This window comes from Leucoraja erinacea, chromosome 27 (assembly GCF_028641065.1).
Source record: "Leucoraja erinacea ecotype New England chromosome 27, Leri_hhj_1, whole genome shotgun sequence".
In the NCBI taxonomy this organism is placed as follows: domain Eukaryota; kingdom Metazoa; phylum Chordata; class Chondrichthyes; order Rajiformes; family Rajidae; genus Leucoraja; species Leucoraja erinaceus.
Genome location: NC_073403.1, coordinates 13,811,861 through 13,833,648, shown reverse-complemented (window position 1 = coordinate 13,833,648; position 21,788 = coordinate 13,811,861). Strand labels below are relative to the sequence as shown.

At 41.6% G+C, this 21,788-nt stretch overlaps 1 protein-coding gene across 1 annotated transcript in view; it reads left to right on the top strand.

Moving 5' to 3' along the window:
* The first annotated feature begins 1,179 nt into the window (after positions 1-1,179).
* LOC129710238 (glycylpeptide N-tetradecanoyltransferase 1-like) overlaps positions 1,180-21,788 on the top strand; it is a 47,752-nt gene continuing 27,143 nt past the window's right edge. The window contains exons 1-2 of the mRNA XM_055657099.1: positions 1,180-1,323; positions 17,931-18,033. Of these exons, the coding sequence (XP_055513074.1) occupies positions 1,226-1,323; positions 17,931-18,033 (201 nt within the window). The 5' untranslated portion in view covers positions 1,180-1,225. The remainder of the gene's footprint in view (positions 1,324-17,930; positions 18,034-21,788) is intronic.

Here is a 21,788-nt window from a genome sequence, read left to right as displayed (position 1 = left end):
TATACCATAGACCATATATATACACAATAAATAAACAGATAAAATGCAATTGTTAATTGTTAATCTTATTGTTCAGAGTTTGTTTGATGGCGAAGTTTAATAGCCTGATGGCTGTGGGGAAGAAGCTGTTCCTGAACCTGGATGTCCCAGATTTCAAGCTCCTGTACCTTCTTCCCGATGGCAACGGAGAGATGAGTGTGTGGCCAGGATGGTGTGGGTCTTTGATGATGTTGGAAGACTTTTTGAGGCAGCGACTGCGATAGATCCCTTCGATGGTGGGGAGGTCAGAGCCGATGATGGACTGGGTAGTGGTCACAACTTTCTGCAATCTTTTCCGCTCCTGGACATTCAAGTTACTGAACCAAGCCATGATGCAACCAGTCAGTATGCTCTCTACTGTGCACCTGTAGAAGTTCGAGAGAGTCCTCCTTGACATACCAACTCTCCATAATCTTCTCAGGAAGTAGAGGCACCGATGTGCCTTCTTTATGATTGCATCAGTGTGCTGGGCCCAGGAAAGATATTTGGAAATATGCACGCCCAGGAATTTGACATTCTTGACCCTTTCCACCATTGTCCCGTTGATAAAAACGGGATTCCTTCCTATATAACATCTTTAGATATATATGCGTTTATATCAGCGGGACAATGGTATATATATACTCTGTAATATGTATATATATATATTCAACTCAATTCAACTTTATTGTCATTGCACAGATACAAGCATAGGTACAACAAAATGCAGTTTAGCGTCTGGTCATAGTGCAAGATAGGAATAAAAAAAGTACAGAACAAGCATACATAAGAGTAAGAAGAGTACTGGTTAACAATGTGGATGGAGAGACCAAAGATATCGACGGGAATATATATATATATATACTCTGTAAACAATATAATAAACGGGGAGAAAAATGTTCAGTATATATATATACACTGAACTTTTTTTCCCCGTTTCTTATATTGTTTACAGAGTACCAGGTTTACATATTTTATAGTGCTGCTGCTGGTTTGGGACATGTGACATTAAAAACACTCCTGCATTTTACTCCGAGTCATTTGAACTACAATTCCCAGCATTCCCTCGTCGAACGCCTATTCAGCTCGCGCGGCGGCCAGACCGCGGACCAATGGGTGCAGCGGTTAGTTCGTGGTGACAAGGTGGCTGAGCCAATAGGCGCCAGCGTTACTGTGTGAGCCACCTTGTCGCGCTCCCTTCCGAACGATGGCGGACGATGATGAGACAGCAACAAAAGAGGCTGAAGAAGACGACATGTGCGGCAGCGACTGTGAGAACGATGAGGATGACGCCCATAGCCAAGAGTACGTTACATTCCCATTGATTGCCACAGAGGCGCCGTGCAGTGAGGTAGACAGCGGTTTAATGGCAGTCGGGCTGCCGGCGAAAGCGCGCTGCACATCTCACACTTTTAACAGGGCAGAACGGGTCCCGCCTCCGGCACACGGCCACTGGCCGCCCCGCCCGATTGGCATCACTAGTGGGTGGAGGCCACCAGCATCTCCCGTGCCTGTTGGTTTCCTCTCGCGTCCATCACCCCGTTATGCTTCCGCCATCTGGCTGGTTGCTGGAAAGGCGTGGGTTTTATAGGATGTAGTTCTTCCCGATCTGATCTTACAGGAAGAAGTCAGTCGCAGCGTTCCATTTATTTAGGCATATGTGTTGGGATTAACTTGAACAGAGCTTCATTATAAAAGTAAAATATTTATATTACAGTTCGGATGGAAGGGAAGAGAAACGTACGTTAGTACCGACGTCCATACAGCCCAAAAATGTCCCAATGTCCTTCAGAGTTAATTGAGTACTTTTGAATTGTAGGCTGAAAGAAAACGGTTGTTAAGTTTTAAGTAGCGGTTGAGATGTCACTTATTTTTAAATCTTTGTGATCTTGGTTGATAAATAAAATGAGCCAGCCGCAGAAAGGCCCACCGTATCTTTCGGATAGAAATGCGGAATCTTTTATTGCACATCTTTGCAGATTTTGTTCTGCTATCTGCAAAAGGTAACGTTGATAAGGAACATCAACATAGACTCAGTATTCTTCCAAGAAGTATCAAAACAGACTGTTAAAATATTCTATAGATACAGATGGAAGGAACCGTAATGAGGAAAATAAATCGGCAAGAAAATTAAATAAGTATATTATGCCCGTCTTCACTGAATAGAACACAAAACAGTTTGGATCTAATGGGGAATTACTGTCTTGAGGGAATGAGGAGCACAGAGAAATTGGCAACAGTTCAAGAAAATTATCTGGAAAAATAATTTGACTAGAAAACTAAAAATCCCCAGAGCGTGGTGACCAATATTTTACACTTTTGAAGAATGTGACAATGGAGATGGTAATCTCCCAAAATTCTGTATATTCTAGAGCAGTTTCTTTAGATTTAAAGATGCTCCATGTAAGCCATTATCTGAGAAAGAAGAGAGAAATAAAACAAGGAATTTTAGTCCTCTCATTAACAGTAGGAACATTGATATTATTAAGGAAGTTGTTACAAAACACTTAAAAACATTAGGGTTGGACTTGGTCAATGTGTATTTATTAAAGGAAAATATTTATGTTCGAAGATAGACACAAAATGCTGGAGTAACTCAACGGGACAGGCAACATCTCTGGATAGAAAAAATGGGTGTTAAGAATGGGTGTTTATGTTCGACAGATCTGTTGGAGTTAGTGGAAGGTCTTCAATAAAACCTCTTTCACAAAAGAGGTTATTACAATAAATTTAGACCACATGGGATTGTGGTTAGTGCGCTGGCGTGATTGATGTGTGACTAACTGGCAGAAAAGTGAGAGTTGTACTAAACAGATCATTTTCTGTTGGAAGGCTGTGGCTGGTTTTAAATGCCACAGGGATTGATGCTCGGGGTCCAAACTCTACTTGATCTACATAAATAATTTGGTTAAGGTGATTGTATTATTTCCAACTGCGATGATAACAAGTTGCTGAGGAGGGTGCAGTGTGACATTGTGGAGATTGAGACCTAAATGAATGGGCAAGGACATGGCAAGTATAATGTGGAAAATTGTGCTAAAAAAAAAATGTTTTTAAAGATGTGAGGTTGTTGTTGTCCAGAGGGTCTTATGCAAATAACTGGAAGTTAACATTGAGGAACAGTAACCATTTAGGAAGTTAGGTTGTGCCTAACGTTATTGGAAGGGGATTTGAGTACAAGAGTTAAGATCTCACAAATTATAATGAGGTCAGTTGAGACAATATCTGCAATATTGATTTTGTCTGATTTTCCTTCCTAATCAAGGATATATTTGCACAAGAATTTTGAAGTCTCACCAGATTTGCTTCTGGGATAGGAAGTTTATTGAATGAGGAAAGATTAAGCAGGTAGACAAAAATGCTGGAGAAACTCAGCGGGTGCAGCAGCATCCATGGAGCGAAGGAAATAGGCAACGTTTCGGGCCGAATCACTTCTTCAGGCTGATGTAGGGTGGGGGGGGGGAGGGGAGAAGAGAGAAGAAAGGAGCAAGGAAGAGGAGGAGCCCAGGGGCTGAGGGAGAGCTGAGAAGGGGAGGAGACAGCAAGGGCTACCAGAAATTGGAGAAGTCAATGTTTATGCGCTAGGGTGCAAACTGCCCAAGCGGAATATGAGGTGCTGCTCCACCAATTTCCGGTGGTGCTCACTGGCCATGGAGGAAGCCCAGGACAGAAAGGTCGGATTTGGAATGGGTGGGGGAGTTAAAGTGCTGAGCCAACGGGAGATCAGGTTGGTTAATGTGGACCGAGCGGGGGTGTTCAGCGAAAACGATCGTCAAGCCTAAGCTTGGTCTCACCGATGTAGATCAGCTGACATCTAGAGCAATGGATGCAATAGATGAGGTTGGAGGAGATGCAGGCGAACCTCTGTCGCACCTGGAACGACTGCTTGGGTCTTTGAATGGAGTCGAGGCAGCAGGTAAAGCGACATGTGTAGCATCTCTTGCGGTTGCAAGGGAAAGTGCCCGGGGAGGGGGTGGTGCGGGAGGAAGGGAATAATTGACCAAGGAGTTACGGAGGGAGCGGTCTTTGCAGAAATCATACAGAGGGGGAGATGGGAAGACGTGGCGAGTGGTGGGGTCACGTTGGAGGTGGCGAAAATGACGGAGGACTATTTGTTGTATGTGACGGCTAGTGGGGTGAAAGGTGAGGACTGGGGGACTTTGCCCTTGTTACGAGTGGGGGGGGGATGAGGAGAGAGAGCAGTGTTACGGGGTATTGAAGAGACCCTGGTGAGAGCCTCATCTATATTTGGAGAGGGGAACCCCCATTCCCTGAAGAATGAGGACATTTCCGATGCCCTGGTGTAGAACATCTCATCCTGGGAGCAGATTCGGCATAGACGGAGGAATTGGGAGTAGGGGATGGAGTCCTTACAAGAAGCAGGGTGGGAAGAAGTGTAGTCTAGATAGCCATGAGAGTCAGTGGGTTTAAAGATTAAGAAGACTAGGCCTTTGAACTTGCATTTAGAAGAATTATACAAAATTCTTAAGATGTTTGAAACAGTAGATTTGGAGAATAGGTTTCCCCAGGCTATGTGTCTAGTGCCATGGGTCACAATCTCCAGGTAAAAGGTTGGACATTCAGGATTTTGAAAATAAATGTCATCATCCAGAAGGTAGAGAATCTTTGGAATTCTTTGTCCAGGAGAACAGTGGAGGCTCTGACAACGAGTATATACATGATCAAGATTAATGGTATACTACCTTGAAGGGAGCCTTCAGGTAATGGTAGTGCTGTTTTTCTGATTCCTGGTGGCAGGTTGTATGTTTGGGAAATCAGTACTTTTTAGTTACTAGCGAATATGAATCATCTAGGAAATATGAATCAAATATAAAACTTCTAGTGAAGTAAAAGATCCGCAGAGCATATTAGATGGAGGATATGGAACGAGGACTGAGGTTATTGCGGCTGTTCCTTTGTTTTTGTACTTCACTGGAAAGGCAACATTTACTCTCTCCAATGGTCAGATTATGTGCTCTTGTCTATTGAGTGGGGCTAAAGATAATACTTCCAGACTCGAAAATAAACTGTCAACAACTGAGCCTAGGCTAACCTTTGATATGTTATTGAAATGCCATTAGGTGTGTAGCTGTTGTGCGCGTTCCAGATGCGTAATGATTATCCGGAGTGTTGTGATGTTAAAGTGGGCACTATCTTCCAATATTATACAAGTTTAAGGCTGGTTGGAGGGAAGCTGCAGAAGCTTTGTGCCACGTGGAAGCATGTTCCTTCAGCCCGCCGAGTCTACATTATCCATAAACATGCATTCACTGTTCCTACACTAATTATATTCACTATTCATACACTAATTACATTTTATTGTCCCCACATTTCCATTAACTAACCCAGATTTTACCATAAACCTATCACGAGAGGCAAATTATAGTGACCAATTAACCAACCAGTCCACACTTCCTTGTATTTGGAGATCTGAAGATTTTCTCCCAGAGGCTGGTAATATATGCAATGAACTGCCAGAGGAAGTGATAGAGGCAGATACTATTACAGTATTTAAAAGGCAATTAGATAGATACTTGAATAGGAATAGCTGGAAACCGAACACCTGGGGAACCCACGATGATCACAAAGAACATGTAAACTCTCCAGACAGGTTAGGATTGAAGGTACACAAAAATGCTGGGGAAACTCAGCGGGTGCAGCAGCATCTATGGAGCAAAGGAAATAGGCAACGTTTCGGGCCAAAACCCTTCTTCAGACTGATCGGGGGGCGGGGGTGGGCGGGGACAAGAAAGGAAAAAGGAGGAGGAGCCCCAAGGCTGGGGGATGGGAGGAGACAGCAGGGGGACCGAGGAAGGGGAGGAGACAGCAAGGACTAACAAAATTGGGAGAATTCAATGTTCATGCCCCCAGGGTGCAGACTCTCCAAACGGAATATGAGGTGCTGTTCCTCCAATTTCCGGTGCTGCTCGCTGTGGCCATGGAGGAGACCCAGGACAGAGAGGTCGGAGACGGAGTGGGAGGGGGAGTTGAAGTGCTGAGCCACCGGGAGGTCAGCTTGGTTATTGCGGACCGAGCGGAGGTGTTCGGCGAAACGATCGCCCAACCTCCGCTTGGTCTCACCGATATAGATCTGCTGACATCTAGAGCAGCGGACGCAATAGATGAGGTTGGAAGAGATGCAGGTAAACCTCTGTCGCACCTGGAACGATTGCTTGGGTCCTTGAATGGAGTCGAGGGGGGAGGTAAAGGGACAAGTGTTGCATCTCTTGCGGTTGCAAGGGAAAGTGCCCGGGGAGGGGGTGGTACGAGAGGGAAGGGAAGAATTGACAAGGGAGTTATGGAGGGAGCGGTCTTTGCGGATGCATCTCTTGCGGTTGCAAGGGAAAGTGCCCGGGGAGGGGGTGGATTAGGTTAGGATTGAATGCAGGTTGTTGGGAGCAGAGTCAACTAGCTACACCACCCTGCTGCCCTCTTTAATAAATTTGCCTTAAATCTGCACTGATATGGAGATGTATTTTATAATTGAGGTTTTGGTGGGTTTTCTGTCCGGCATTGTGCTGGGTTCACTGTCCGGCATTTTGAAGAAACAACATTCCGAAAGGGGATAAGTAATGGAAAGTGACAGGTGTTGGCTATCTTACTCTTTACAAACTTGACCAATGTTTGCCATCAGGACTTTGAAGGAGAACAGCTGTGTGTCAATTTTCAGTAGTGTGAAAAGCTGTAGATTAAACATGTCGTATGGAAAGCCCAAATTTTGCTTCGAGCATGATGAACTATTTAATATAGGATAAAAGTTCCTCACGAGGAGAGAATGGTTTGCAATCTTGGAATATTGATGTGAGGAATGCATTTTTCAAAACATTAGTGATAAAGGGTCTGAAATCACATTGGAATCCATATGACATTTTAACTTTGCAAAGTAAGTCAATTACAATTATAACTTTGCATTTCAGTGATATATTTAAAAATTCATAAACACTTTTCTCCCAAGCTTTTTACTGCTTTTATAACCTCTAAATGTGAGAACTGGCTAAATAAAAATTATGCAAATGTTGGAAATCTGAAATAATTTTTTAGAAATGTTCAGCAGTTCAGATGTTATTTGAGGAGAGGTTAGCTCACTTTATGTTTCAGACAAACTATCTTTCATGAGATATACGAGCAGCAAAACAGGTTTCAAAATGCAGGGGGTGGGAACAAAAAGCAATTGAACGCTGAGGAGAAATAAATTGTTAACTGGTGGAAGAAGCTCGCCAAACACTTTTCATCCACAAAAGTAGGAGAGCCTGGCATATTGAAGCATCTACAGCCATGTTTATGCTGAGTGGTCATTAATATTAGTTGCTTCCATGATTCTAATCCTTCGATTCTGAGCATATTTTTGTGCCTATTTTAAAACCTCTTGAATGTCACCATCATATCTGCTTTGACCACCATCTCTGTTTATAAAAAAAAAAAGCTTTCCCCACATGCACAATCGTGCCTTAAAGTTATGTCTTCTAGTCTTTGAAATTTCCAAACTGGGAAAAAACTGTCTACCTTGTCCATGCCTCTCATAAATTTATAAACTTTTATCAGTTATCCCTCAACCTCCGAACCTCCAGAGAAAACAATCAAACTTTGTCCACTGTCTCCTCAAAGCTAATACTCTCGAATCCAGGCAGCATCCCAGTAATCCCATTCTGCACCCTCTAAAGCCTACACAAAGCCGTCCTGTAATGGGGTGACCAGAACTGCATGTAGTTCTCCAAATGTGGCCTAACCAAAGCTTTATAAGGCTGCAAAATGATTTCATCCTGACTAATCTGTATAAAATGATCTTCCTGATTCCTCGAGTGTTTCCTCAGTGTTTTACAACCAAATTCACATAATCCAAGAGCGTCATGAAATATTATCCTCCAGCATCCCTTCAGAAGATCAACACTTTTCACGTTGAAACCGTCCATGTAATTAACAATTTAAATACTCTGTTCAACAATTGGAGCTTTGCCTCGATCTGCACCTTCAACAAAATACACTGTAGCAACTCATCAAGAATTCCTCACAATTGCAAGACTCCAACCATTCAAGTATGTAAGGGCAGTAAGCTTGTAGGAATGCACCCATCTGGCATTTCTCTTCAGTATTTCTTGCTGTTCCGTCACCTCCCTTGGGTCTAAATTTTGGAACTGCCTATTGAGAAATTATGCGGGAGTTCCTTCACTAAAATGTGAAGATTCAAGGAAGTGGTTCAATGTGAAGAAGGGTTTCGGCCCGAAACGTTGCCTATTTCCTTCGCTTCATAGATGCTGCCACACCCGCTGAGTTTCTTCAGCAATTTTGTCTACCAGTGGTTCAGTGCATCTTTCTGAAAGGCAATTGGAAATACGATACGATAGAACTTTATTTATCCCAGGAAGGAAATTGATCTGACAACAGTCATAAAAACGCAAAATACATGAAACATTATATTAAAGTGATGAGTGGAAAGGAGTGGGGATGTGTAAAGATGGGGGAGGGGGTTTGGTGTACCAAAGGGGGAGGAGTTGTACAGTTTGATAGCCACAGGGAAGAAGGATCTCCTGTGGCGTTCTGTCCTGCATCTTGGTGGAACCAGTCTGTTGGTGAAGGTACTCCTCAGGTTGACCAGTGTGGCATGGAGAGAGAGAGCTGTATTGTCCAGGATGCTCTACAGTTTGAGGAGCATCCTCTCCTCCAAGACCACCTCCCATGAATCCAAATGGTAATAAATACTGAAATGTCCTCTAACAACTGCATGTTCTAAATAAATAAAGTCCGATCTGAAGTGTGTGCACGTGAAGAAGGTTTGCTGTACATTGTAGTTACACATCAAATTACCAATTTAACTGATTCATGGTGGAGACACAAGGAACTGCAGATGCTGGATTCTTGAGCAAAACACAGTGCTGGAGGAACTTAGTGGGTCGTGCAGCATCTGTATCACAGACACAAAATGCTGGAGTAACTCAGTGGGACAGGCAGCATCTCTGGAGAGAAAGAGAATGGGTAACATTCTGTATCACAGTGATGGAGGAACTAATAATGGCCATATTTAATTGGTTTTCCAATTATTGTATGACGGTAAATATGTTACAGTGCATGTACAAAATATACCTTGAGCTGTATTAAAAATGTTGCCTCTGAACATATTACATTAGTGTGTAATTGCTACTTCTTTGAAGATATTTTATTTTTCGAAGAATTCTACTGGTTTTCTCTGGAAAGTAAAAATAACATCAGTGATATTTTAAAATGCTCTTTTTTAGAATCGTAAAAAAATGATGAGAGATACTCTTTGATGGTATCCTCATTGTGAAGATGGGACTTTGTCTCAGGCATTGTGTGATGAACATTGCTCCCAATACTGCTATGGATTGATGCATCTGCAACAAGTACATTGATGAAGTCATGTAGGTTTCATTACTTGCTTCAGTCACCGCAGCTGCAGACAAAATCGGGCAACTCTCTGCTTCAGGTCGACTCGGACAGCAGTAATGCTGCTAAGTTATTCTTTGTGTGGATATTGAAATTGCTCAAGTCATCAGAAATATATTTGTGTCCTTAGCAGTATCTTCTATGCACTTGCTATTCTTGGTGCTTTTTCAAAGTATTCAATGTGGAGGAATACTGACTCAGCAATGAGGGACGATGTCTCCTTTTCACCTCTAGCCTTTGTCACTATTTCCACTCATTTACTAGTGTACACCCCCCTTGACCTGTATTTACCTACCACTTGCCAGGTTTTTACCTCGCCCCTCCCTTTCTTTTCCAGCTTTCTCTCCCTACTCCAGTCTGAAGAAGGGTTCAAACCCGAAACGTCATCTCACCATGTCAATCCACAGATTTGGGGGTGGGGGGGGAGTGGGGGTGCTTTCTAGAGTGCTAGCATGGTGTTGTGGGCCGAAGGGCCTGGTTTCCAGAGGACTAGTATGGACATTGTGGGCAGAATGGATTCTTGGGCTGGCAGCTCAGTCACTGAGACCACACAGACCGACACACGCACACACCACACACTCACATACACACACACACTCACTGACAGTAAACTTTCTAGAATACTCACACGGCTGAGCGCGGCCTCCAATTTGGGGCTTCCGCAGTCAGCGGCACTTCCGCAATCAGCGTGACCTCTGGACTTACCGAAAATTACGCAATCAGCGCGACCTCTGCACTCACCAGAAATTACGCAATCAGCACAACCTGTCCACTAAGCGGAAGTCACAAAATGAGCGGGACCTTTGAACCAAACGCAGTCGGACCTAATAAAGCATTTATTCCTTCCATACACAGTCGGACCTAATAAAGCATTTATTCCTTTGAAACACAGTTGGACCTAATAAAGCATTACAGTTTCAAGCACAGGCAGGGCAGCAGGCCAAACAACTCATGACATTGTCATTAAAGGTTAACAAATCATTTATTGCAAGTACATTGCAGACTCACAGTTCAGTTGATTCTTAGCTTAGAATGAGAATCGTGGCCTCGCCTTCACGATCTTGCAGAGTCACTGAGTCACGTCCAAGCATCTGGGGTTTGTAGTCTTGCCCCTCGCCCCCCCCCCCCCCCCCCCCCCCCCCCACCCCCAGAAGGGGCGTTTACCTTAATCGCGGTGATTGACAGTGAAGAGGATCTCAAGGTTTTTTTAACATTTTTTTATTTTTCATCGAAGGGGAAAATCCGTGGTGCCTGCTCAGCGAGGAGGACTGTGAGTAAGATGGCCAAAAATCACGGAGATATATGGTAGCGTTTTTTCTAAAATCGATATAGAGCGCAGACAGGAAGTGGCCAAGATTAGACTTTTAATTATATAGATTTCAGTCTGGTATTGAAGGAGTGTTGCCCCTTCAGAGGTGCTGTATAGGTTGTGTCCCCAGAATAGATCCTTGAGGAACACATATTGTCATGATCCTAATATGTGTGGAATTTTTAGCTCTTTCTTGCTTTCCAACCCAAATCAAAAAGCTATTTCTACTGACTGATTTTCCACTCATCTATTTTTGAAACGTTTTTGAATGACTCCTGGAATTTTATCCCTGTCAACATGTAGATATAGGCCCACAGTCCATCGAGACCACTGAAATATTCAGCCAGATTAGTTGCTCATGATTTGCCTGCAATAAAAGTGCAATTACTATTTTATAAGCTTATCTGTTCAGGTTCTCAATTAATTTCCTGGCAAGCTACTGAAAATCACTTTGTTGGCTCCATGAAGCTTTTTGTGCTCTAAAATGGGTGATAGCTGTGGGTGCAATTTAACATGATGAAATAAGTTGCTTAAAGTGTCAAGAAACTGCATTGATATTTGTTTGGGGGGAAAAATCACTTGATTGAATGCCTCTTATTAAGATTTTCTTCCATGTGCTTAAAACGGTCTTGGAACCTTGAAGCCCAAACCTTGTTTTTCATTGAAGTACTGGCAAGATGGATGAATTTCGTAGCAATCAGGATAACCCAGGAACCAAATCTATCCCTGGTCATACAACTCCAAGTTAATTACCTGACTAGAAATAGAAAATTTTAAATAAAATACCTAATCAAGCAAGTCAGAGGATTTTCTATTAAGTACCAATGATATGTTTTTTTTATCTTCTTTAATGGGGAAAGGATATTTAAAGTGAATTCATAAGATGCACTTCTGATCCTGCACACTAACCTCTCATACATAAATTTCCTTGTAACAGGCCTCAGTCCATTCTTTGTCCCTGTACAGTAATGGTAACCAGCTTGATCTTATTAGAATCATAGTCATACAGCATAGAGGCATGTGCTTTGGCCCACCATGTTCATGCCAACTATCAAGTACCCATCTGTAGTAATCCCATTAACCAGCACTTTATCTGTAGCCTACTTTGCCATAGCAATTCAGATGTTCATCGAGATGCTTCCTAATTGTTGTGGGAGTTTCTGCTTTCACCGTATTCTTTAATGTGCTTTGGATCCCAGGGTCTCTAGCCTTTTGGATCATCCTTCCATGAATGACTCAGTGAAGGCCCCACATTAACTTCACAGCCTTCCATATATATTTGTTACTGCTTCAAAAACAAATTAGTCAGATAGGATCTCTCACTAATAAAGCCATGCTAACTATTCCTTATTAATCCTTGTTTTTCCAAGTATAATTCTTCCCCCCCCCCCCCAGAACTTTCTACCATTGAGGTTAAACTCTGTGGTTTATAATTAACAGGCTTATTCCTGTTTCCTGTCTTGAATAAAGGTACCAACAGATTTAACCATCTTTTTAACATTTGTATGTTGTATTTTGTTTCATTCTCCCACAGATTCTAGAAAGGCCTCTGTGCACAGCTCGCTTATCAGCCCTAAGTGCTGGGAAAGTGTTGGAGTGACTTTCTTTTCAAATTTAAATATATGGCCCCTGTCTATGGCAAACACCCATGGTTATGTTTTTCACTTTTTAGCAGCATTTTCTCCCTTTGTAACGCTGAATTCTACATTGATATGACTACTACAGGTTAATGCAAAGATGACAGACAACCTTGAGAAAAGCAATTTTTTTTGGTCCAGGGTATTTCTCAACCAAGCAACAATATTTTGCATGCTAGTCAATCTACAAGCCTTTTCAAAAATGTTTACTTGATACCCTCATTATACATTTACTTAAAAATGTTCTTGCAGCCTGGATGAATTTGAAACAATTTTGTCTGTTCTCATCAATTATTAAACTAGGATGGTATTTCCTGAAATGATTTCCATTCTTTTACCCGTGATGTTAGGCTACTGTATCTTTTGTTGTCCGAATCAAGTTTATTCCCTTTTTTTTAAACAATAGTGCCAACTTTCCTCCCATGGTAACCAATTGTTTCATTTTATGCCAGTGGTCATCGACAATGTATTTAAACAACTCTGTTTGTGTATAATATTTAATCTTCTGTGCTGATTTCTAGCTGCAGAATTGTTAGCATAGTGAGGACATTGACCATGGGGAATGTCAGCAGTACAATTTTGAGGGTCAAGCTTCTTCGTCGTTTGAAGAAGTGACAGACTTGATGAATAAGAAGATGCTGTGGCTTTGACATTTTCCAAGATTGCACATGGACATAGTTGTAGAATATAGATTTTGAAACGGGTAGAAAATTGTGCAGGACTGGGTGTCCATTTGTTCAACGTTGGGGCAAGTTCAAAGCACACTGCAGCACCGTCCCTACAGAGGAGACTTTCAGCTATTACAACGGTAATGCACACATCAAGAGTTACCGCAATATTCCTAATATCCCTTGAGGTATGACCAAGAAAGAGATTACTTGTATTCCTAAATTTGTACTGCCATGCTGTTTGCTGGCAAAAGACTGGAGACTTGTAACAATTGGTGTACCATGGGGATCAGTACTGGGTCAAGTGTTGTTCGTTATTTATATTAACAATTTGGATGTAAATGTAGGTAGGTGGTGTGGTTAGTAAGTTTGTGAATGACACTAACATTGGTTGTATTGTGGGCAATGAAGAAGGTTTCCTAAGATTACAACTGGACCGAGGAATGGCAAACAGCGTTTAATTCAGATTAATGTGTGGTGTTGCATTATGGTAGGGCAAATCAGGGTGGGACATGCACAATAAATTGTAGGGTCTTAGGGAGTATTGTAGAACAGAGTAGTGGCGTAGGTACATAGTTCCATGAAGGTGGTGACACAGGTAGATGGGGTAGTGAAGATGGCCTTTGAGATGGGGCATCATGTTAAAGATGTAAAGACATTGGCAAGACCACATTTGGAATACTGTTTTCAAGTATGGTCACCCTGTTATAGGAAAGATGTTATTAAACTGGAAAGGCAGCAGAAAAAGATTTGTCAGTACAGTAGTGGGTCTGAAGGTTCTAGTTATAAGGAGAAGACAAGTTTGGAGGGATATGGATCAAGTGCCGGCAGGTGGGACTAGTTTAGCTGGGACATGTTGGCCGGTTTGGGCAGGTTGGGCCGAAGGGCCTGTTTCCACACTGTATTACTCTGAGTCTATGAGAGGCTGAATAGGCTGTGTTTTATTTTCTCTGGAATGGAGGAGGCTGACGTGACCTCCTAAAATTATAAGGAGCCTGGATAAGGTGAATAACCACAGTTTTTTCCTCGGGGTAAGGGAGTCAAGACCTAGACAACTTAGGTAGGAGAAAGATTTAAAAGGGACCTGAGAAGTAACTTCATCATGTAGAGGTTAGTATGAACAAGGAATGATCAGCCAGAAGAAGTGGTAGCGTCAGGTACAATTATAAAATTTATAAGACATTTCGGCAGGTACATGATAGGAAAGGTTTGTTGGGATTTGGGCTAGGTAGAGGCAAGTTGGTCTAGCTCGGTTAAGGAACTTGGTCAGCATGAATGTGTTGGTCCGAAAGGTTTGTTTCCATGCTATGTAGCTATATGACTCTGACCATCTGTACTGCTTCTGTAATACTTTCACATCCTAGCCTTGAAAGCCTAGTAACAGACTTCTATAGGAACTTTCTCTTTGATTTGTCCTTTACTGGTCCTATTATTTTGTTGCCTGCTAGTTTGCGAGAGCTATGTATGGTTCAGTTAGTTCACACTTCCGATTTGAGCCACTATTAGCATTATAAGAAATCGGCATGCTTACATGAAGGTTCTCTGGCTCTTTGTTCCTTTTATCTGACTCAAAATGCACCCTTGCGTAAAGAAGCGAGGACATGGCAGGTGTGAAATCTATAAAGGAAGAAAAGAAAAAACATGCACTTATGTTGCACTTTTTACCACCTCCAAATGGTGTTGCATATTAAATAAAATATCCCATCTGGCATTTCATTCGACTTTTTTGTAAAATTAAATTATTGCCATCTTAAGCTCAACAATCTGAATAAATGTTCCAGAGGGAGTGTGTTTATTCTGGCATTGTTCATTTATGACACAGTGCTGACGTGATCTGTTATTCATTGGAACTGGATGGAAACATCCTGATCAGCACCCAAAATGCTTTCATTTTTCTTTTCTATTGTGCCCTTCCCTCATGTGATATACTATATAATTTTTACCATACAAATACTGGTGAAACTGATCCTTCCTGCATGGACCACTTTTAACTTCCACAAAATAACGTAAGTTTTGGGGCTAATTAGTATCGCACCATTTGTTGCCTAAAGATTTGGTAATCACTGTTTTATATGAAATATTTCCAAGTATGAGATGAATGTAAATAGTTTTAGGTGCAGAAAATCAGTTGGACAGTAGTTTGCACCAGCAACAGCTCCAATAATGGTGTCAAGGGTTATGGGGAGAAGGCAGGAGAATGGGGTTGAGAGGGAAAGACAGATCAGCCATGATTGAATGGCTGAGCAGACTTGATGGGCCAAATGGCCTAATTCTGCACCTATATCTTATGAACTTGTATTCACATGGGTGATCTATTTTAATGTTGACTCAAAGCATTCTGCTAGTTGGGGGGGAGATCGAAAACTGAGTAATTTGGAACCTTCCAATGGGATGGTGAGATGAAGACATCAGGAATCTCCAGGAACTAAAAATATATCTCCTAGTGTATTTATTTGGAGATACAAGAAACCAGATACTGGAATCTTGAGAAAATGATAATTCTGGAGGAAATCAGTGGGTTGGGTAGCATCCACAGAAGGAATGAATAAACAACTTTTTGGGTTGCATGTCTTCTTCAGACCAATTGTAGTGTGGGGAGAAAGCTGGAGAAGAGAAGTGGGTGTGGTGCAAAGCCTGGCATGTGATAGATGGATACAGGTGAAGTGGGGGATGATTGGTAGATGGGTGGAGATGGTGACAAAGACAAGAGGTGAAAATGAGACAAAAGGCTGTCAGATAGGAAAGAAAAAGAGTGAAATGTAAAGTTGGAGGGGGGGCGAATAGACATAGGGGACAATCCTTCTATCTGGGTGATAGGGAGGTGGAAGCTGACATGTGGGATGCAGAGAAGACACAGTGAGAGCTCCATGCACAACAGCAGGAGGGAAGCTAATGTTACTGAAGAAAGGGGACATCTTGGCTATCCTAGAGCAGAAAGCCTCATTTTGGAAGCATGTGGTGGAGAAGGAGAAATTGTATGTAATGAATGGATCCTTGCAAGAGGCGGTGTGGGAGGAGATATAGTCCTGGAAGCTGTAGGAGTTAGTGGGTTTGTAGTCGACATCAGTGGATAGTCTGGTGTGTTAATGTGTCTGTAAAGCTACAGCAAGCAGGGGTTTCATTGTTCAGTTTCTAATACATATGTCAGTTAAACACTCTTGACCCAATTGACTTTCGAGCATTGCTAAGCAAACTCGGAGTAATTTAAGTAGAATGTATACTACTGTAAACTGCCACTGGTGTGTAAGTGAGTTCTAGCGTTTATGTGGGAGTTGATGAGAGTCTTAGGAGAATAAAGGGAAATGGGATGTGTGTAAACGGGTGGCTGACGATGGGCCTAGGGGCCTGTTTCCATGCTGTATGTCTCTATAACTGACTTGCCATAGGAACCAGTTCCCATTGTTCTCTGTATACTTGTAATAAAACCATTAAAAACTCGATACACTTCAGGTCTGGAAGATTTTTGAATCTTCCTTAAGATTTAATGGATTCACTTAAATTTATTATACTGCGGTGTGATATCTCTTTTAATAAAGTGAGTCCAGAGTGTTGGATTAATAATAGAATAGTATTCAGCAGTCCAGAAAATCTGGCCATCACCACAAGTCCCAAACGTTACTAATTAATGGAGTTTTACTCTAATGGAATGGTTACAAACTAATTAGATTTATCTTGGGTTTCACATATTATTGAAATCTGATGGGAGATCATGTCAAGAGCCTGTAATCGTTCCCAACTATGTACTCTCAAAATGAGTGTTGTTGGATAATAATAAAGATTTGATTTTTTCTGTCACATCTACACTGCATTTACCAGGGATTCGTAAGGATGTCAGGGGTTATAGGGAGAAGGCAGGAGAATGGGGTTAGGAGGGAGAGATAGATCAGCTGTGATTGAATGGTGGGGAATGGCCTAATTCTGCTCCTATCACTTATGAACTTATGAATGTCTGCAGCAGTATCGCTCCAGGGTTAATGCAACACATGGCAACACTCTGGAATAATATAGATCTGAATGTAGGACAGTACCAGCATGTTAGTGGACCTACACAGTCACATTTAAACATAAATTTGCAGCCATATTAACTAAATGGCAGTACACTAATTTAAGAAAATACTGTTGGAACAACAGATGACTCCAATGTCACTGAAGGTCACTAGCAGGATACCCAAACTAAACACAATGCTGGAGCCACTCAACAGGTCAGGCAACAACTGTGGAGGAAATGTACAGTCAAAGTTTCAGGTTTGGACCCTTCTTCAGTCTGACCTGAACCATGAGATGACCCGACCTGAAATGCTATCTGTCCATTCCCTCCACAGATGTCGCTTGACCTGCTGAGTTCCAACCACAAACTTTGTGTTTTGCTTCAGATTTGAATGTCTGCCGTTCCTCGTGGAACCCTGCATGGTGCTTACGAATGCTACATATGTATCTGTAAAATAGAATCTCTTTGCTCATAGTTTTGTATTTAATAGATTGTCCATTAATTAAGAAAACTTCTCAAACATTTCAACTATACAATCCTTCCCCCTGCCCCTTTCTTAAAACACAAACTTATATACAGCCTGTATATATGAGTAAGTGTTGAGGAGAGACCGGCAGCCTGGATTTGCCTACAGCGTCGGGGCTACAGGCATCCTCACCCATGGTGGAACTCAGTTTATGGCCGCAGTTCTGACTTGTGAATTCTTTGGCGTAGAAATCGTTCATGGGAGCGGAACCCTCCCGAACCAGGGGAGGACCTGTATGGTGTAATAGTGCCCTCTAATGGTAACAACCATACTTTGCTTTGTCATGGTTCCTTATTTAAAAATCTCATATTAGCTGGATGACTTTGCTCAGTTCTAACTTTTAATTCTAGTTCTAATTCCAATTGTCATTTTTCTTTTTGAACAGTAAGATCCCAGGGGATGAGACGGGAGCAAGGAAGAAAAAAAGGAAACCAAAACGGAAGAAGGAAAAAGAAAGTGGGAGGCCAGACTCGGTCGATCAATCAAGGGTATGGTTTAAATAGTTTACTGAACTGTAAATGTATGTATTGTACTGGGAATCTATGTAATGGGAAACTTTGTTCTAAAAGAAATATAGAGAAATCTCATCAGTTTAAAATGGCTTTGCATGCGTTTTAATGATGTGACCTTTCTTAGATAATATAAGAAAATCTTGTTTTTATCATAACGCGCATTAAATCCAGGTAACAGGTTAAGTCCACCTCACTTGATAAATGTGGTGTTAAATATTGAATCTAAGTGTTGTTCGAGTGTTTAACTAACTTTAGTTATATTGAAGTGCACAGAGTTCATAGCCTCTCCCGTCTTTATCGCTGCTGGTTAATTGCTCTATATTTTTGGACCTCTTTGCTTTTTATTTAATTTATACTAGGATTATCAATTTAACTTAACAAAAGTGGCTCAGCTCAGTTCGGGGGTTGATTATTCTGGCTTTATTGTGAACAACCTTGAAGGGGAAAAGGTTATGGTAAAATTGACAGTAGAAGTTTGCCAGCTAATTACCAGGAGTGAGAGATTGGCGTTATATACAATAGCTTGAGAGAATAGATATCTTCAATGCAACAGGAAACACTGATTTTCATTTAGGAACTTTCAAACTCAGGATGACACCAAAGCTTTAAAACTGTGGTATGTGTTTGGACAGGTTGAGCTTCACAGCAGGGTCAACAGACCATTCAGCAGGTTTCATATTTTCAAATTTAAAAGGGATTCAAGGGGATTGCCTCTGCCCTTCCCACACTCAGCTCTCCCACCATCTCCCATCCCCCCAGTCCCATATTTTTGTCTGTGCCCTCCTTTTCCCCTGTCCACTTAATAATAATAATAGTAATAATAAATTTTATTTATGGGCGCCTTTCAAGAGTCTCAAGGACACCTTACAAAATTTAGCAAATAGAGTAAAAACATGTAAGCGGAATAAAATAAATAGTAAAGACATCACCAGAACACAAATTAAAGACAGAGTTCAATCCAAAGACAAAAATCAAAAACACCCATATCCCTCCCTCCGTCTTCACATTTCACTCCTCTTCTTTTCTTATCTGACACTCTTTTGTCTCCTTTTAACTTCTAGTCTTTGTCACTATCTTCAGCCATTTGCCAAACACCCTCCCCCCCCTACCTCACCTGTATCTACCTATCACTTGACAGACCTTGCTCCACACCCCCCTCTCACAGCTTTCTCTTCTCCCACCGCCCTCCCCCCCCCCCTTTGGCAGCCTGTTCCAGATACTAACTACTGTGCGTCAAAAATGTATTCTTCAAATCTTCTCCCTCACCTTAAATTTATGCTATATAGTTTTACACCCCCTTTCCTTGGGAAATGGAAACTAGCCATATACCTTGTCTATGCATCTCATAATTTTATAGTTGTATCATGTCTCTGCTTTACTTCCTTTGCCCCAGGGAAAGCAGATCCCAGCCTATCCAATCTCTCCTGATAACTCAACCCCTCCAATCCAGACGGGTTCCAATCCTTGTGAATCTTTTTGCATCCACTCTCTGTGATTATCTGAATAATTTTTAAAAAGTCACTGAAGTAGAAGGTTAAGCTACAACTTTGCACTGTGCTGCTGCAGCAGTGTTCGGTGACTGGGATAATGGACCTCTGATGTTCATGATCATCATCCTATGTGTCAAGTGTGACTGGCCATTAAGAGTATTTTCCCTGTGCTCAGTTTTACCAGAGCTCGTTGCTGATGCACTTGGTCAAATGCTACTATGATATCAAAGGAAGTCTCTCGCGCCTTGTCTTGCATGTGACATTTTTAATTATTTGGACTACCAGGAAGCTAGTCATAGTTAGACATCATGGAAACAAGCCCTTTGGTGCAACACGCAAGCTGACCAAGGCGCCGTACCAAAATCATCCCTCTTGCCTGAACCTTGCCCATGTTCCTCCAAACCTTTCCGATCCATGCACATGTCTAATTGTCTTTTGAATGTCCTCACTGTATCTGCCTCTCCCACTTCCTCTAGCAGCTCATTCCACATATGCACTACCCTATGTGGAAAAAGTTGTAGCAAAGGTCCCCTTTAAATATTTTCCCTCTCCCCTTTAAACTATGCCTCTAATTGTAGACTTCCCTAACCTGGGGTACATTCGGTGGCTGTTCATCTTATCTATACCCCATTACATTTTATAAATCTCTCTGCTGACCAATTATATGCCTGAGCAAGTTGCATTTTCTGTGAAATGGTGAGAGCCTGGTAGAACAATACACATGAGAAAACCCTCGTAAGTAGGGAGGAGGGGAATTGTGTTCTTCAAATTGTTAAATTTCAAGGCAAATGATTGAAGGCCATGATCTGAGAAATCTACTTGTTTGATTGTGATCTTTTCATTTTCTTAAGAGATTTTTGTTATTTTATTCAGACATCTGGTGTCAGAATTTTTTTATTGTTACCTTTGGTCAAAGTAGAGGGGTTTGAAATGTAATTCTCAGTGAGTGAAAATGTTTACAATTGTTTCTTTTGACCTTTTAGTAGTTTAGTAACATTTCCATATTTATATCAGGTATTAACTTGCCCCAGTCAAATTGGGGATGCTAGTAGCAGAATGCCAGACATTTTGATAAGGTTATTGGTTGTCTCTTACAGCCTGTTACTAAATACTGTGTATCCAACAACATTAGACAGCAGGGTGTCATCCAGCAGTGGTCTTCTGCCATCTTTCACAACCTCTTCCTAGTATGCTTCAGTCTTGTGAAGCTGAGCATATTAGTCTTCCAACATTATCATTATACATGTGCAGACTGTGCTTTTTGGCCAGACTGCAGGTGCAGTCTGGCATTTCCATGGCAGTGTTGCCATGTTGTTCAGTGAGCACCTGATCCAGGAAGGTTCAGAATTTTAGAGAATAATAATTTATTACCATAAAAATATTTCAAAATGCCACTTTGCAGAAAACAGTTACCAGCAATCATCACAATATGATTTCCTCATCAGTGCGTCACATGCACGTAATATGCTCTTGATAAGTGGCTGTTTGATGTTACATGTTCCACTTATCCAAAGTAGGTTTGGTTTTCCCATAACAAAACTCATAACAGGGTAAAGACTGTTCATTGGATATGTTATGTGATTATGCATATTTAGGGTTTAATTTAATGGTTAAAGCCAAAAATGGACATTAAAAAATCTGTTAAAATTTGCACCAATACAGCTATTTGGAAAAATACTTTTGCTAATGTCAATTATGTACTTTGCTTTACGACTGCAGCTTAAAACTTGCCCACAATGTGTATGGACTAATTATATTTGTTTATGGATATGTCCTGGGATATGCCAATGTTATGCGACTAAAATTAATTAGGAAGAAATAATGAAAAGTATGTAATGAAGGGACCATTATTATTGCCAGCTTAGTTGCACTTTATCAATAGACAATAGGTGCAAGAATAGGCCATTAGGCCCTTCGAGCCAGCACCGCCATTCAATGTGATCATGGCTGATCATCCACAATCAGCACCCTGATCCTGCCTTCTCCCCATAGCCCCTGACTCTACTATCTTTAAGAGGCTTATCTAGCTCTCTCTTGAAAGTATCCAGAGAATCGGCCTCCACCGCCCTCTGAATTCCACAGACTCACAACTCCCTGTGTGAAAAAGTGTTTCCTCATGTCTGTTCTAAATGGCTAACCATTTTCTTAAAATATTCTTAAACTGTGACCTCTGGTTCTGGATTCCCCCAACATCGGGAACGTGTTTCCTGCCTCTAGTGTGTCCAAACCCTTAATAATCTT